The 16,354-nt window shown below is 39.3% G+C and overlaps 1 protein-coding gene across 1 annotated transcript in view; it reads right to left on the reverse strand.

The window, feature by feature from the left end:
- Positions 1–16,354, reverse strand: part of EXOC4 (exocyst complex component 4) — an 814,875-nt gene that overhangs the window by 178,405 nt on the left and 620,116 nt on the right. Inside the window, exon 12 of the mRNA XM_070465647.1 lies at positions 8,115–8,251. Coding sequence (XP_070321748.1) covers positions 8,115–8,251 — 137 coding nt within the window. The remainder of the gene's footprint in view (positions 1–8,114; positions 8,252–16,354) is intronic.

The following is a 16,354-nucleotide window of genomic DNA, read 5'->3' on the forward strand; positions in this document are numbered from 1 at the left end:
TGTATATGGCTTTCTATTTAAGTCAGTCATTTGCTGGCTGCAAAACTAGAACATTTCCTGTTTTTCCTCTCACTGTAATCAGGATTTGGCTGTCCAAATTAGGACTGCCCTAATTACTCCTCAGCAGGTGCCAGTCTGGGGGAGGGCAACACATGGGAAGAGAGGAAGTAAGGACACTTTACATCTTCAGACTCACACAATAAGGAAACACTGTCTTCCGAGCCTCGAAAGCTTGATTAAGTGACAGGTAACAGGCACCATGGGGTTCTATGTTGTGTGCGTGAGGGCGCTGTTGTGTAACAACCACGTAAACGATTTTCTATTTAATCCCCGTCAAAGCTTCACAGAAGTACTTTTCCCAACCCTGAGATGAATTCAGCAACTGTGGTAGACCATGACAGAGAAGACTGAAGAAGGAACGCTGTGATCGTGGGCTCCAGTAAGGGGACATCATTCCAGAGAATTGGGCCAGGAAGGACGCCAAAATGACACAGCCCTTCAGGAGAGGCGCCATGACACCTGCTGACCACAACATGTCAAGAACCAAAAGTGACGGGTATTTTCCAAGAGAAGAGTGTTGGGTTGGCCAAAAAGTGAATTTGGAGTTTTCCACAGGATGGCACGGAAACATCCGAATGAATTTCTGGCCAACCCAGTAGTATAACAGATTGGTGCATTGTTTGGACGCAATGGCGAAGTATAAATGACAGAAATCGTTCCTGTGAGAAGGATGGAGCATGGTGAACAAAACTATCTGTGTGCCTGCCTAAAGCCAGTTACTATTTGTTGCACTGAATCCAACCTCCCAACACAATTTTAGCAATGTTCAGTCTTTCTCTCCTGCATTGATAATTTTCCCTTTGTCCTAAATAATTTTCTTAAAATATAAACATGCACTTATTTCTATTTAAAATAACAGCTAAAACAATTTAAAAACCCTTCATATGGTCTCAGTTCCCCAGCTATTACTCCATTTCTGTGTTCCCTTTCACAGCAGAACTCACTGTGAAAGTTCTGCCTGTATTTACAAGTTCTCTATTCCCAGATTCTTTTTTAAGTCCATATCAAGCCAGGTTTCCCATCTACGAGTCCAGAGAAACAACTCTTGTGACAATCGGGAATACCCCCATGTTCCATTTATCATTCAATCAAAGCTGAGTTCTAACACGATCCTATGGCAGCACCGGGACCAAGGATCCCTGCATCCCTTTGCTTGGTTTCCTGGACCCCACAGTGTCTTCATCTTCCTCCTACTTCACTGATGATCACTTCTTGGTCTCCTTTGCTGGTTTCTCATCTTACAAACTTCTTAAATTCCACAGTCCTTTCCTCTGTAGAAATCCCTCCAATCCCCTAGAGATTGCATGTAGTTCATAGTTTTCAATACCATTTATATACACTATTTATATGTTGGTGGCTGAGAATACCTATCTCCAGAGCAGACTTCTGATACATATACCCAACTGCCCATCCCATATCTCCATGTGGTTGCCTAATACACACTCCAAATTGGAATCTTATCTACTGCCCCCAAACCTGCCATGTTCTCCATCTCAATTCTGGCAACTCTGACTTTTCACCATTTAAATGAAAAATCCTGAGTCATTTTGATACCTTTCTTTCTCTCACACTATATCCAGTCTGGCAGGAAGTTCTGTTGGCTGGCCCTTACAAAATACAGTCGATCTTTGAGCAATGCAGGGGTAAGGGGCACTGATTTCCTGCACAGTTAAAAATCCACATACTATTTCTGCCTCAAAAACCAAAGACTGATTAGTGACTCACCCAGGGGCAGGAAACTGAAACAGTCTGGACAGAATCAGGACCCAAACCCTAAGTTTTTTGATTCCACATGCTGTAATCAAACACCAACTTTCCCCCACACTTAAAGATGTGCAGAATGAAAATCCAGGTACGATATTTATTGAAAAAAATGTGCATATGAGAAGCAGACCCATGCAGTAGAAACTTGGGCTGTTCAAAGGCCAACCATGTATTCAGAATTGAACCAGTTCTCACCCCCTGTGCTGCCGCCAACCAGGATGAGCTGCAAGGCTCACCTGGATAACCACACAGGCCCTTGCAGCCTCCCTGCTTCCATCTGTGTCCCCCCTATAGCCTACTCTCAGCACTTATGGTTTAAAATAAAAATCAGACTGTATCTGCTTGCAGGCACAGTTCTTGCAATGGCTCCTGTTTTAATCAGATAGAAGTCAACAGCCCTCCAGTGGCCTACAAGGCCCTATGAGGCCTGGCCCTCTGCTCCCTTTTGGATATCTTTCCAGCTCCCACCTGCTCAATTTACCCCAGACACGCTGGTCTCCCTGTTGGTTCCGAAAAGTGTCAAGTGCAGTCACGCCTGAGGCCCTCTGTCCTTTGCCAGGGCATTCTTTCCAGAGAATCTTCTCTAACTCCCCAAACTCCTTCCAGTCTTTTATCAGACTTCAACATGACAGGACCTACTGGGACACCCTACTGAAAACTGCAACCTTCTTCTCCTACATCCCAGGGTCTATTGACTCTACTCCATTTCCCCCCAAAGGGTTTACTATTTTCTAAAATTCTTTATGGATTTATGTGTTCTATTTATTGTATATCTCCTCTCTCCCATCTCCAATAGAGTGTAAACCCTATGAAAGCAGTATATTTTCTGTTTGGTTCACTGCTGTATCTACAAATCCTGGGATAAGTACTCAGTAAACATTCATTAAATGAATGAAATTCTAGAGACCAAGCAAATGAACCATTTTAAGGAGAAACTAATTAGCTGTGTCAAAAGTAACTGAAATTAAATAATACTTTGATAGGTTTAATAAATTTAGGCAAGAACCTTGGGGCACAGAAATAATTCAAAGCACAGAATCATAGAACCACTGCTGATAATCTTAGATGTATCCTGGCAAATAGAAAAAATGCCTGAGAACAAATGCCCTGATGTTCATGCTCCTGCTACTGCTGCTGCTGCTAAGTCACTTCAGTCGTGTCCGACTCTGTGTGACCCCATAGACGGCAGCCCACCAGGCTCCCCCGTCCCTGGGATTCTCCAGGCAAGAACACTGGAGTGGGTTGCCATTTCCTTCTCCAATGTGTGAAAGTGAAAGTGAAGTCGCTCAGTCGTGTCCGACTCTTAGCGACCCCATGGACTGCAGCCTACCAGGCTCCTCCGTCCATGGGATTTTCCAGGCAAGAGTACCGGAGTGGGGTGCCATTGCCTTCTCTGCTGATGTTCATAGAAGAAGGTAAATTACAGAAATTGGCTGTTTGGAACTATAGGCAAAAATTCTAGAATAGATTATTAATGATGGTTTGTGAACAGTTAGGAGGTGGTACTTACTAGGAGACAGGAAGATCTCACAATTAAACAAGTAACATGACTTTGTTCCTTTCCTAACTGGGTATGTCATGAGTTGAATGAAAAAATGGTAATATTTGGCTCAAGGTCAAGAGACTTTGTTTCTAAGATGGACAGTTCTTAACAAAAATCCTGGCAAAGCAGGAGGCGATGAATCCTAAAAGTGAAGCAATGAGAGGATTCCAGAACAAAGAACTAGGTATTGTCTACCACTGTCTTCTAATGCCCATCATGGGGATACAGAAGGAAGGGTTAGCTGCATTATAAGGATCAGAACTGGGTGGACACTAGTAAGAAATCTCTTATAGGATGCATGATGAAATATAAGGGCATTGATCACGGATAGTAGTAAAGGTAATCTTTGTCATCATCATCATTGTCATTATCAAAATAATATGAATAAACTCATCACTTGGGAGGGGGCTTATTATTTTGCTAAGACAGTTCTAAAAAGTTGACACTTTCAAAGCAATCCTATGAGAGAAGAACTATTTTCTTTCTGTAGATGAGAAAAGTAAGGCACAGAGAGGCTGAGTAACTCTGTTCAAGGTCAAAGCTAACAGGTGACAAAACTGGTATTGAAATTTAGGCCCCAGAGACTGCTCTCGAGCTATAGTCCAGGATTTATAGTGAGAAAAACATATGAACCCCTGAAGTACTGAGCAGTATATGGATGTCAATCTCAACAGAAGTCTTGAAAGGCATACACTCCAAAGTTCTTAACTTAGCCCTGTCCTGTCGAACATTTTTTAAATGACATATGCAAAGAAACCAAAAGATTGCTTATAAAATCAAGAATGACATGGAATTTGGAGGAATAGCTATGATTTTTTTGATGACAGAATGAGGATTCAAAAATATCTCAATAGACTGAAATGATGAGCTAAAAATAACATTAAGTCCAAAGGCTACAAGTGAGATCATGAATTTAAGTTAAAAAAAAATTCCTTCAAATACAGCTTAGAAAAGATAAGGCCAATTTCAGCTAATATTTCTTCTTACACTTTCCTACCGTCTACAGCCAGACAGTGACCATGTCCTACAAATTCACCCCGTCATGTCTCTTGGTCTGCCCCTTCCCCTCCATTTCCCCCACATCTCCTCTAATTCAGGCGCTCTGCCTCTCTCTACTACACCTCCACACTCTTGCCTCTCCAATCCATCTTCCTCAAGCTCAGAAACATCTCCCTAAAGCACAGGTCTGCCCTGGCACTGTTTACTCATCCACAGTGGTTCCCACTACCCAACTTCAAAAGGTCAAGTTCCTTGAACCTGGTATTCAACAGCCTCTATTTTGGCTTGGCCATCTTTTCCAAAACCCAAATATCCATCATTTGTTCATCCTTTTCCTGCTCTTCCTACCTTCTTGACATTGTTCTGGTTCCTTCATTCCTTCAGCTTAAATTCTGTCTGAATCCTCCTTGTTTTAGGGACCTCCCTGGTGGTCTAGTGGCTAAGACTCTGCGCATCCAATGCAGGGGCCCCAGGTTTGATTCCTGGTCAGAGAACTGCATCCTGCATGCCACAACTAAGAGTTTGCGTGCTGCAACTAAAGATGCAGCCAAATAAACAAATATTTTTAAAATCCTACTCATTCTTCACAAGCCCAAGTTTATATCTTTCACCAAGTCTTTCTTATCCTCTGTAATTTCTTCTTCCTAGAGCATGTCATCATTGCCTAACTTACCAGATTTTCTATCATAAGTTAATGCTGTGGGCATGTATGGCTGCTTTCTTTGTCTCCTATTTTCCTTTCCATGCTTTACCAAGAATGTAAGCTCATTAAAGATATCATCTGTAACTGACTACTTTAGTCCTACACATTCACATGCAATGAAGGATGTGCTTCGGCACTGGGTCCTGCAAAAAGAAGGCAGTGGTTTCACATCTGGAGCACTGGGCTCAGAGTGGAGTGCTCCTTTTTTAAGACAGACACTGTCAGGCTAATGGCAATGAAGAAAGAAGAGTAGGATGGTTTGTGGACCCAGGATGCATCAGAAACCAAGGATGTTCAATCTAGAGTGAAAAAAACCAAAACTACTAAATGGACCACGACAGACATCTTCACATATCTGAAGGGCTGTTCACGTGTAAGGCTGAAACTGATTTGGAAACACTCCAGGAAAAAGAACTATCCCCAATCTGAGTATCATTTCAAAACAAGAATGCTCAATAATGATCACTGCGCTCTGTGGATTTAGTAAGCTATACAATCTCCATTATAATTAATACTCACTGCATTATTATGTGTTAGAAATTATGGGCTGCCCTTGAACTTCCCTGCTGACTCAGATGGTAAAGCGTCTGCCTATAATGAGGGAGACCTGGGTTCAATCCCTGGGTCGGGAAAATCTGGAGAAGGAAATGGTAACCCACTCCAGTATTATTGCCTGGAAAATCCCATGGGTGGGGGAGCCGGGTAGGCTACAGTCCACGGGGTCGCAAAGAGTCAGACAAGACTGAGCAACGTCACTTCACTTGACTTAATGAAATATAAAAAAGAGAAGACATATCTTGCTTTAAAAAAAAAATCTTAAAATTCAATGCCACTTAAAGTAAAGGTAAAAATAGATTTTTAAAATATGTTTTTTGACTGTCATTTGGTAAATGTGACATTGGTACAACCATTATGGAATTTGGTTTTGTAAAGTTAAAAATACAGCTTTGGTCCAGAAATTCCACTCTCAGACAACTAATTAACCAAGGGCAATGGCTTTTAAAATTTTTATGTGTATCTCTTAAACGAATTTTGAAAAACTGTATTCTCTTTTCCAAATTTAATTTAGGGTATTTTTTCTTTTTTTTAAGCATGAGTTCAATGGTTATAAAATATGTAATTTTTGGCACATTATAAATATTGATACTTTAAATCACTATTTTAAGTGTAACCAATAGAATCTCAGTACCCTAGGGATTTGATATCCACCACAATACATTTAAAATATATGAAAATAAGCTTGTAGTTCAGCTGGTAAAGAATTTGTCTGCAATGCAGAAGACCCTGGTTTGATTCCTTGGTTGGGAAGATCCCCTGAAGAAGGGAACAGCTACCCATTCCAGTATTATGGCCTGGAGAAGTCCATGGACAGAGGAGCCTGTCAAGCTACAGTCCATGGGATCACAAAGAGTTGGATACAGCTAAGTGACTTCATTAATTATTATTAATGGTTAAATAGGTTTCATTTTTCTCTTTGAAGTATTATTTCTATTTCATTTCCTCACCAAGTTTTATCCTAATGGAATATATCTTAATGCCTGAAAGTATTTTATTATTAATCTATTTATAGTTTTCTGCAAAAAATTCATCTAATTAAAATCTAAAAATTTAAATTAAAATTTTCTTTATCAAAATACTAAATGTTAACATTTTTGTTTGATGTGCCATTAGAATTATCACTTGTGTATCACAATTACATAATTGAGTATAACATATATGTTGATTATATGTATGATTTTAACCTAAATGTATTAACATTCTTGATGAATAATTACTGAACAAAAAAAATATTATTGGGAGTGCATCTTTCAGTGAAATGACTGTTTTTGGGTTTTTTTTTTGGTTCATGTAGCTGTGGATAAATATTATTTAATGTTGGAGTTAAGGAGGTTAAGCATCAATCTATCTTACATTCTTGGCCAGGTTAATCTTCCCTAAACACTGCTTCCTGGCTCACTTATAATGGCTCCTTATCATGTATTACTCAACATCTAAATTTCCAAGTCTTATTTTTTAAGACCCTTTGTTATATGGTATTACTTTTCCTGTTCAACATTATTTCCTACTATCTTCTCTTAGGAACTCTGTTCCACTCAAACCTCTCCCTCCTCAACCATCCATCTAAATATCAGATAACTATGCTTTTGCTGATTCTTTATCCCTGCAATGCTCCTAGTTCTTCTTTCTACCTCCCTCAATCTCATCCATCTTTCTAAGGTTCTGAACCTATCTCACCTTCTGTGCAATTTCTCTTGACTCCAGCCTGTCACTCTCTTTCATGTTTTATTCCTTCTGCTTTTACAGTCCATAGTGTACAAGTAGGACCTGATCCTGTGCTATACTGTCTATCCTTAATTATATATCACATAAAATTTTTCTTCCCTAATTGTTTCAGGTCTTGTCAACCAGACCATAATTTTTTCCTATTATTAGCTTTTTACAAGAAGTGCTATGATCTTTTCTACAAGCTCAAAGAGAATTTTGAACTCAGAGAAAAGAAATCAGGAGGAAAATGAAAGGTTTTCAAGTTTATAACAATGACCTTTCACATCCACTGATGCTAAAAACAGGGTAACCATCCTTTCATGACAGTAGGGATGCTATAGATTAACTATCAGGAGGGATACATTTGTACTAACTAAAAGAAAATCATATAGATTATTAAGGGTTGCTAAAAGTTCAAAATTGCTTTCTTTAAAGATCTTTTAGAATCCCAAGAGGGGTTAATCAAATCTGGAATTTCCTTGAGGAAGACACACCTTGTGATTCTAGATGTTCGTAAAAATCAAGGCTGACGCTTCATCTAAGCCACTCGGTGGCAGTCCGAAGTGGCTCTGTCCGTTTGTCCCTTCCATTCTCTGTGGATATACACGTATGTGTCTAGCAGACTATTGCTGTCGTCTATGTTCTCATCAGGCTTCTTGACAAACTGAAGGATGGTCCTATTCTATAATGGTGGAAATTGAGGCTATGAAGGCAACACCACCAACCACCCCATGGTCAAGTTCTGAACTGACTTTGCTTTGCTCCCACCAGATGCTCTACCTGTGGGCTGTGGTGCAGATGTCCTTGTATTCCTGGAGCTTCACGCACACCATGTTGAGGAACTGATCCGAGTAGGCACTCAAGTCGTGCATCAGGTTCAGGAGGTCTTGCACTGTCTTCTCCACAATGATTGTGCTCTGGAAAAGAACACGAGCGAACACAGAAGCTTATGAGGGTTCGGACTCAGGTAATGTGTAGGACAAGGAAGGACAACTAAAGGATGTAATCACTTAAGACACCTGAACTTTCCTAGAAGGACATGACATTTAAAAATAAGGCGAGGGTGGGATGTTTCAAGAGAACAGCATCGAAACATGTATATTATCTATAGTGAAACAGATCACCAGCCCAGGTTGGATGTGTGAGACAAGTGCTCGGGCCTGGTGCACTGGGAAGACCCAGAGGGATCGGGTGGAGAGGGAGGTGGGAGGGGGGATCGGGATGGGGAATACATGTAAATCCATGGCTAATTCATGTCAATGTATGACAAAACCCACTACAATACTGTAAAGTAATTAGCCTCCAACTAATAAAAATAAATGAAAAAAAAAAATAAAAACAAACAAACAAAAAATACTCAATGAAAAAAGAATTAAGTATCTTACATAGTGCTGATCCTCCCAAGACATGAGAAGGTGTTTTTTATGGAAGGACACAGCACAGGGAATTTCAAATTGATTTCACCAAATTCTTGGCATTCACAAGATATCTCTATGTGGCTTTTAAGAAAGGAAATACATATTCAGTTGCAGTCAGATTTATCACCCTCAGGGTTCTACTTTTAGATTAGGGATCCATGACAGGCAGCCTGAAGAAAAAGCCTTCCAGGAGTTGTTTTTAAAAGTTTCAAAGCCATCAAACTATTAAGGATACCAAATAACATGTGTATTGTGCCTTACAGCTTGTAGAATGTTTTCACATATACAGCATATGTTACCCTCACTTGAAACGCACATAATAATGATAATCACGAACACTTACGGATTCTTACAAGTGCAGGGTACTGAGCTAGACACTGTACATGCTTTATCTCATTTAATCCTCTCAACAAACCTACCTATCAACTGAATCCCTTAACCATCCCCAGTGTAAAAAGGAGGAGACAGGCTTAGAGAAAGAAAAATGCAAAGCAGGGACTCCAGACGGCAATCTTTTCACTACACCATTGCGCTTTAGAAACATTTCTCACGAGATCATCATACTTCTTGTTTTTGTCACTGTAGAAGCAGTGTCCAAATAGATGTGTTTTAAAAGTGAATTAAAGGAATATCCAAGGGAAAAAATAAACCCATCTTTAGAGACTAATAATACTGTGTGGTGAAACAATGCTATATCTAAACAGAGGCATTTTCAATAAATTCTAAATTTTTGCTTACGAAAAAAAAAAGAAGGTGGCAAGCCATGCCAGAAAAAAAGAAAAGGTATAATTGTTCAAACCATTGGTTTGTGTCTCTTTCCCAAAGAGCACAATTACACAGGAGTAAATATTAATCACATGCTTAGCATTTTGAAATCCTTCGGTCAATAATTGGTTTGATGAATATGTATTTATTTATATAGAATTCCAGACTGAGCCAGAAAAGTAAACACCAAATTTTTTTTTTTCTGGTCTGACAGTGACATTTGAAATAATCAAAGGCATTTAATTATGCTTAAATACAGACTCTAGGGTACAGGGTTTTGGTTTTCTTTCTTCTACAGACAAAAAGAATGGACAAAAGTGTACAGCTTTTCTCAACACAGTGGAGGACCAGCTTAAGTTATGAGTTTACACGTGTGCACTTATTTAGGCTTATTTGGTTCTAGAGGTTTCTTCTTTGCCTCTCCTCTCTCCACACCCCAAGTAAAATAATCAGAAGATGAAAAGGAAGGAGCAGTTACATCGTGTAGGGAAAACTCCATGGGAAACCAAATTACAGTCTCTATAGAATCCCCGCAAATTCAACTTCCTTTTCTGTATTGATTTTAAGATTAAAGCACTGCAGCTTCCCCCTGATCCATAATTCTGTTCCTTGGTGTTTGTGTGTGAGTGACAGGAATTGATTCTGCTCAGCTACATGTCCCTATGCTGCTATGAAGAATCAAAAATCCTCATCCTGATTAAGAACACAGGATATCCTACCACACGTGGACAGCAATTAATAAAGGAGAGTGGACTCCAGCCATCCTAACAAAAGCCATTTAAAATCTGAAACACTGCAGGGAAGGTGAGCACAAGCAGATGGCTCAGATCACTGAGAGAAAGGGCCTGGTTCTATTTCCAACCATGCTATTGACAATCCACGCTGGGACAGTTTTGGGGAGCGCCAGCCTTTCTGATGGCTCCATCTAGCCTTCTGGACACCAAGGATGACTTGATGGTCCTTTGCTGGCCGTCATCACTCAATTGGTACCTTGGTGCTTGCAGACTTGGACTGTTCCAGGTCATCTCAGGTGTGTTTGTTCCTCCTGATTAGACTATCACCTTCTCAAAAGTGACACCAGTATTCTTCTTTTCTAAAACTTCCCCTGTGTTACACAGTAGCTTCCCTCTAGCTATCTATCTTACACATGGCAGTGTATATGTCAGGGCTACTCTCACAGGTGGGATGCAGGTGGGTGCGAGGGAGGCTTACGAGGGAGTGGATATGTGTACACTTAGAGCTGATTCACACTCTTGTACAGAAGAAACGAACACAACGTTGTAAAGCAATTATCCTCCAACTAAAAATATCTTAAATTCAGCCAACTTAAATAAAAAAACAAAACAAAAATAAAATATAACCTTCCCACCCTTCCCTTTCCTCATGTGTTCTGTTAATTTCTTAGGATCTTCAGCACAGTACTACTAATCAAAGAAACAGGACTAATACTCTAACTCATATAAATAATGTGAGGGATGTCATATATGTGAAGGATGCTAGACACACACATCTTTGCATTTTGAAGTCTCTTTGGGTGGATTCGGTTTGGTCTATACTTATCTCAGGGCTTTTGGGTGACCAGAATTGTGCTGATGTCAGTTGGAGGGGAAGGCGAGGTTGGAAGCACATAGAAATATCCTCTGGAGATAAAGGTTTTGGGGTAAACAGAAAGTACCTGCAGGGAATGATTAGAATGCCATGGTTTAATTCTAATGGTTGTGCTCAACATAGGGCCTATGTGATGCTATATGATTATATACAATTTTCCAGCTATTTGCTTGGTTTACTTTGTCATGGTAGCACTCTGGATAATCAATCACTACATTCTCTTCAAGGAAAATAACACTGTAGTTTGCCAAACGATGGGCATTTTTACAGACGAAAAAGATTCCATTTTCCAAGAATTTATAACAATTTCCAAATCAGTGGCTCTGACAGATAAATACTGAAAATATCAAATGTCTAACAAGGTCAATCCTGTTTTTATTTATTTGATCCCTTTGGCATCACAAATGATTTATTGTCTCATTATTAATTTGGCGATTTGCCAGTGGTGACTATAATGACTTCATCATAAGTAAAACCTTGATTTTATTCATTATAATTGCCATTAAACATATCACACATGATTGATATTTGTTTAAAAATAACTCAATTCTCATTTCTTGCAACATATTACCAGGTAATAAGTCTGAGCTTGACATGAAAAATGAGAAAAGGAAAAAAAAAAAATCCCAGGATAGCTGAGGCAAAAAAAAAAAAAAATTGCTATGAAAATAAACAACTAAAGTTTCTCACAGGTATATATCAGCAATGTAAAATAAGAAGATGGTATATAAGGATCAGCTCTTTGGTTCTGCACTTAAAATTTTTAATGAATGAATAAATGAATAAACATGATTGGACATTAAGGACATTGTCCACTTAGCCCAAGTCCTAGTGGGGTACAGCAACCAGTGGTAAACCTTTTCTTTTAAATAGGAGTATAGCTGATTTACATTGTTGTGTTAGTTTCAGGTATACAACAATGTGAATCAGTTATATGTATATATATATAGCGCTGTATATATATATGTACATATATATACACACACATACACATATATATACATATATATATAGCTGTATATATATATACATATATATACATATAGCTGCTCTTTTTTAGATTATTTTCCCATACAGTTCATTACAGAGTATTCAGTAGAGTTCCTTGTGCTACACAGCAGGTTCTTACTAGTTACCTGTTTTATATATTGTAGTGTGTATATGTCAATCCCGATCTTCCAATTTATCCCTCCCCCATTTAACCCCTAAATAACCATAAGCTTGTTTTCTGTACCTGTAACTCTATTTTTGTTTTATAGATAAGCTCGTTTGTACCCTTTTAAAAGATTCCATGTATAAACAATATCATGATGTTTGTCTGTCACTTCCTTACTTATAGTCTCTTCCATCACATTACAAAATCCTTTTGATGGGTGACTATACCTTCATATCTCTACTGCCTAGGAGAAGGTATCTGGCACATTGCAGGTGCTCAACAGATGTTTATTAGATGAACTGACGCACATTCAGAACAAGGGGGGTGAAAAGACAGAATAGAATTATAAAGGAGGGTAATGGTTCAAAAGCCTGATTTGGTAACGCTGAATCAGAATATGGTCTCTTTATTACTACATCACTGTATCTTAATTCTCATGGTTCTAAAGACTGAAGATCTTAGACTTCTCTATAAAAACACTCCTAATTTCACCTAATTGCTTTATTTTTCTTTAATGATAATCCATAAATATATATACACACACACAACTAAATTAATTTAAAGTTTTAAGATGTATAAATAAATTCTCAACTCAGGAAAAAACAAAAAACTTCAGTGTGGAGAATGTGGTCTCTATATGTGTGCTATTTTAGCCCTTGGATCAGGGATGGTTCAGAGATGCTGCAAATAGCCTAGGGTCCTGGGAAACTGCTTTAGGAAGAATTTGAAAGAAAACAGTAAATCCATCTATCACTTCAGACATGCCCCACCACACCCTCTCAGCAAGACACACAGCAATAATTGTGGAGGGAGGGGGTTTTTCTAATACTTAATGATGACAATGTTTCTGTTTAGGAGGATATATCCAACTACAAGTTGCCAGATCTCATCATTGCATATTGTCCTTCCAGTTACTATCAGCTCCGAGTTGTTGTTGGTTGTAAACAATAACAACGACAATAATGACAGAAATCTTGTTTCAGGTTTATAATCTATATTTTGACTTATGTGATGTTTAAAATAATCTGAAATGGTTTGCTCCTTTAATAAGTTAACTGGTAAAAGACTATGCATCCAAGGAGTTGGTGACTAAGGAAACTGCCACTTCTACACTCTTCCCAATCATGCTTCTATAACCAATCATCCTTATATAACCCATGGGGCCCTTCATGGCATGGCTTCTGTCTACCCCTCCAGCCTCAATACTGCCATTTCCCCCTTGCACTCTAAGATCTGGCTACATGAGGCTGATTCCATTTTCCCTTCTCATTTCAAGGCTGTGCACTTGCCTATAAGGTTCAGTCCCTTGCCTTCCGTTCCTAGAGCACTTCCTCCTATCCTTCAGGTCTTAGGTAAGAACTCCTTTCTGTAGGAAGATTCTTCCTCACCTTCATTAGGTTCTCCTGCTACAAGCACTTAGAACACATTCATCTATATAGCCATCTCTCCCTCCTCTTCTTTTGGTTCCGTTTCTCTGGGGAGCCCAGATTAATACCCACTGCAAGGGAGGAGGGGGTACTGACTGGGAGGGACATCTGCTCGGTGGTTACACGCACACATGTTATATCTCAACTCTGAACAATTTATATCCAGCCATTACACAAATGAATAGGCATCCCTTCAAAACTTTGTCTGAGAATACCATATGTAAGCATATAAGGCTTCTATTATAATGATTTTCACTTAGGGTGTATTTTTAAAATGTGAAGATGCAGCAGTATTGTTGGCAATATTATTATAGACCACTGTTATAAATGAGAACTGTTCAGAAGGAACAGAAGTTTTGCGGATAAAGAGCAGAGAATTTAACAAATTGATTAAATAGATACATATTTATTAAGTAAATATTTCTTGTATGCCAAATACTAACCTAACTGTAGGAGATAAAGATCCAGAAGAGACAAATTTCCTGACTCCAGTAATCTTAGATAGGAGGAAGAGACATCAGTTCAGTTCAGTTCAGTTCAGTCACTCAGTCGTGTCCGACTCTTTGCAACCCCATGGACTGCAGCATGCCAGGTCTCCCTGTCCATGACCAACTCCCAGAGTTTACTCAAACTCAGGTCCATCGAGTCGGTGATGCCATCCAACCATCTCATCCTCTGTCGTCCCCTTCTCCTTCTGCCTTCAATGTTTCCCAGCATCAGGGTCTTTTCAAATAAGTCAGCTCTTCACATCAGGTGGCCAAAGTATTGGAGTTTCAGCTTCAGCATCAGTCCTTCCAATGAATATTCAGGACTGATTTATTTTAGGATGGACAGGTTGGATCTCCTTGCAGTCCAAGGGACTCTCAAGAGTCTTCTCCAACACCACAGTTCAAAAGCATCAATTCTTTGGTGCTCAGCTTTCTTTATAGTCCAATTCTCATATCCATACATGACCACTGGAAAAACCATAGCCTTGATTAGATGGATCTTTGTTGGCAAAGTAATGTTTCTGCCTTTTAATATGCAGTCTAGGTTGGTCATAACTTTCCTTCCAAGGAGTAAGTGTCTTTTCATTTCATGGCTGCAGTCACCATCTGCAGTGATTTTGGAGTCCCCAAAATAAAGTCTGTCACTGTTTCCCCATCTATTTGCCATGAAGTGATGGGACTGGATGACATGATCTTAGTTTTCTGAATGTTGAGCTTTAAGCCAACTTTTTCACTCTCCTCTTTTACTTTCATCAAGAGGCTTTTTAGTTCCTCTTCACTTTCTGCCATAAGGGTGGTGTCATCTGCATACCTGAGGTTATTGATATTTCTCCCGGCAATCTTGATTCCAGCTTGTGCTTCCTCCAGCCCAGCGTTTCTCATGATGTACTCTGCATATAAGTTAAATAAGCAGGGTGACCATATACAGCCTTGACTTACTCCTTTTCCTATTTGGAACCCGTCTGTTGTTCCATGTCCAGTTCTAACTGTTGTTTCCTGACCTGCATACAGGCTTCTCAGGAGGCAGGTAAGGTGGTCTGGTATTCCCATCTCTTTCAGAGTCTTCCACAGGAGGAGACATACAAGGTCACAAATATGGACGATACAGTGTCACAGACACTGCCACCCTGGGCATCTGTGTAAAGGGCAGCAGAGGCACCGAGGGGGAAGGAGCTCACTGCACTAGGGTAAAAGGGGTGGAAGACATCCTCAGAAAGAGGAAGTTAAAATTGAACTGAGTCCAGAAAGATAAATAGCAACTTGTCAACTGACAAAGAAGGCAGGAGAAACACTTACGGTAGACGCAATAGCATAAACAGGAAATGGTGTGGAATTCTGGGAATTGCACGTGGTTCCTCACGGCTGGGGTGAGAGTGTGCCATGTTTATGCAGACTGGGAAGGCAGGCAGAGAGAGGACCCAGAAGCTAGATCCTGGAGGCCTTTTTACAACACATACAAACATGGTATCTAAATATTTTGAATATTCCTTCTCCAGCAGGAAAATACAACAAATTAATTCCAATTGATGTCACTAGTCACTAGATGATCCACTTCAAGTGTAGGAAGACAATTTCAAAATGCTCCATTCCACTGTTCAGAAAAGAAAAACATATAACCAAAAGGGAAATGTGTTCTGAGTTCTGGCAGCCTCAAGAGTCAGGTAGAATTTATAAGTAGGTTTAAACAAAGAAAATATAAGGTTAAATTCTGGGCAATCGAAAATACTATATCCCTGTAGAAGTCACAAAAGTGCTCATAAAATTTATCTGCCAAGTAAAAACTTGAAATACACATGATGTAAATTACTAATAATACTTATTTTTTAACATTTTGAATAGAGGATCATTTATGGTTGAATACAATCTGTGCCTAACATTATAAGCACAGCTGGCTTTTTATGAGGTTTATTTAGGGGGTTGTGATTTCATATTCAGAACAAAACAAATAGCAGGCAAGGGGAAAGAAGTGTGGAATAGTTGTGCTTAATTAGACTGTGAGATCCTAGGGGGCATCTTTGTTTCCTGAGCTAACACTAGATAACAAAGGAATACTTGTTGACTTATATACTCCAAATCAATGTAACTCTGTGGCCTGGTTATCAATTCCCCTTGGTGTGTAATGGAACCCACAGAAGCAAAATAATCAACAACAGGGGAG

This window comes from Odocoileus virginianus, chromosome 1 (genome assembly GCF_023699985.2).
Source record: "Odocoileus virginianus isolate 20LAN1187 ecotype Illinois chromosome 1, Ovbor_1.2, whole genome shotgun sequence".
Taxonomy (NCBI): domain Eukaryota; kingdom Metazoa; phylum Chordata; class Mammalia; order Artiodactyla; family Cervidae; genus Odocoileus; species Odocoileus virginianus.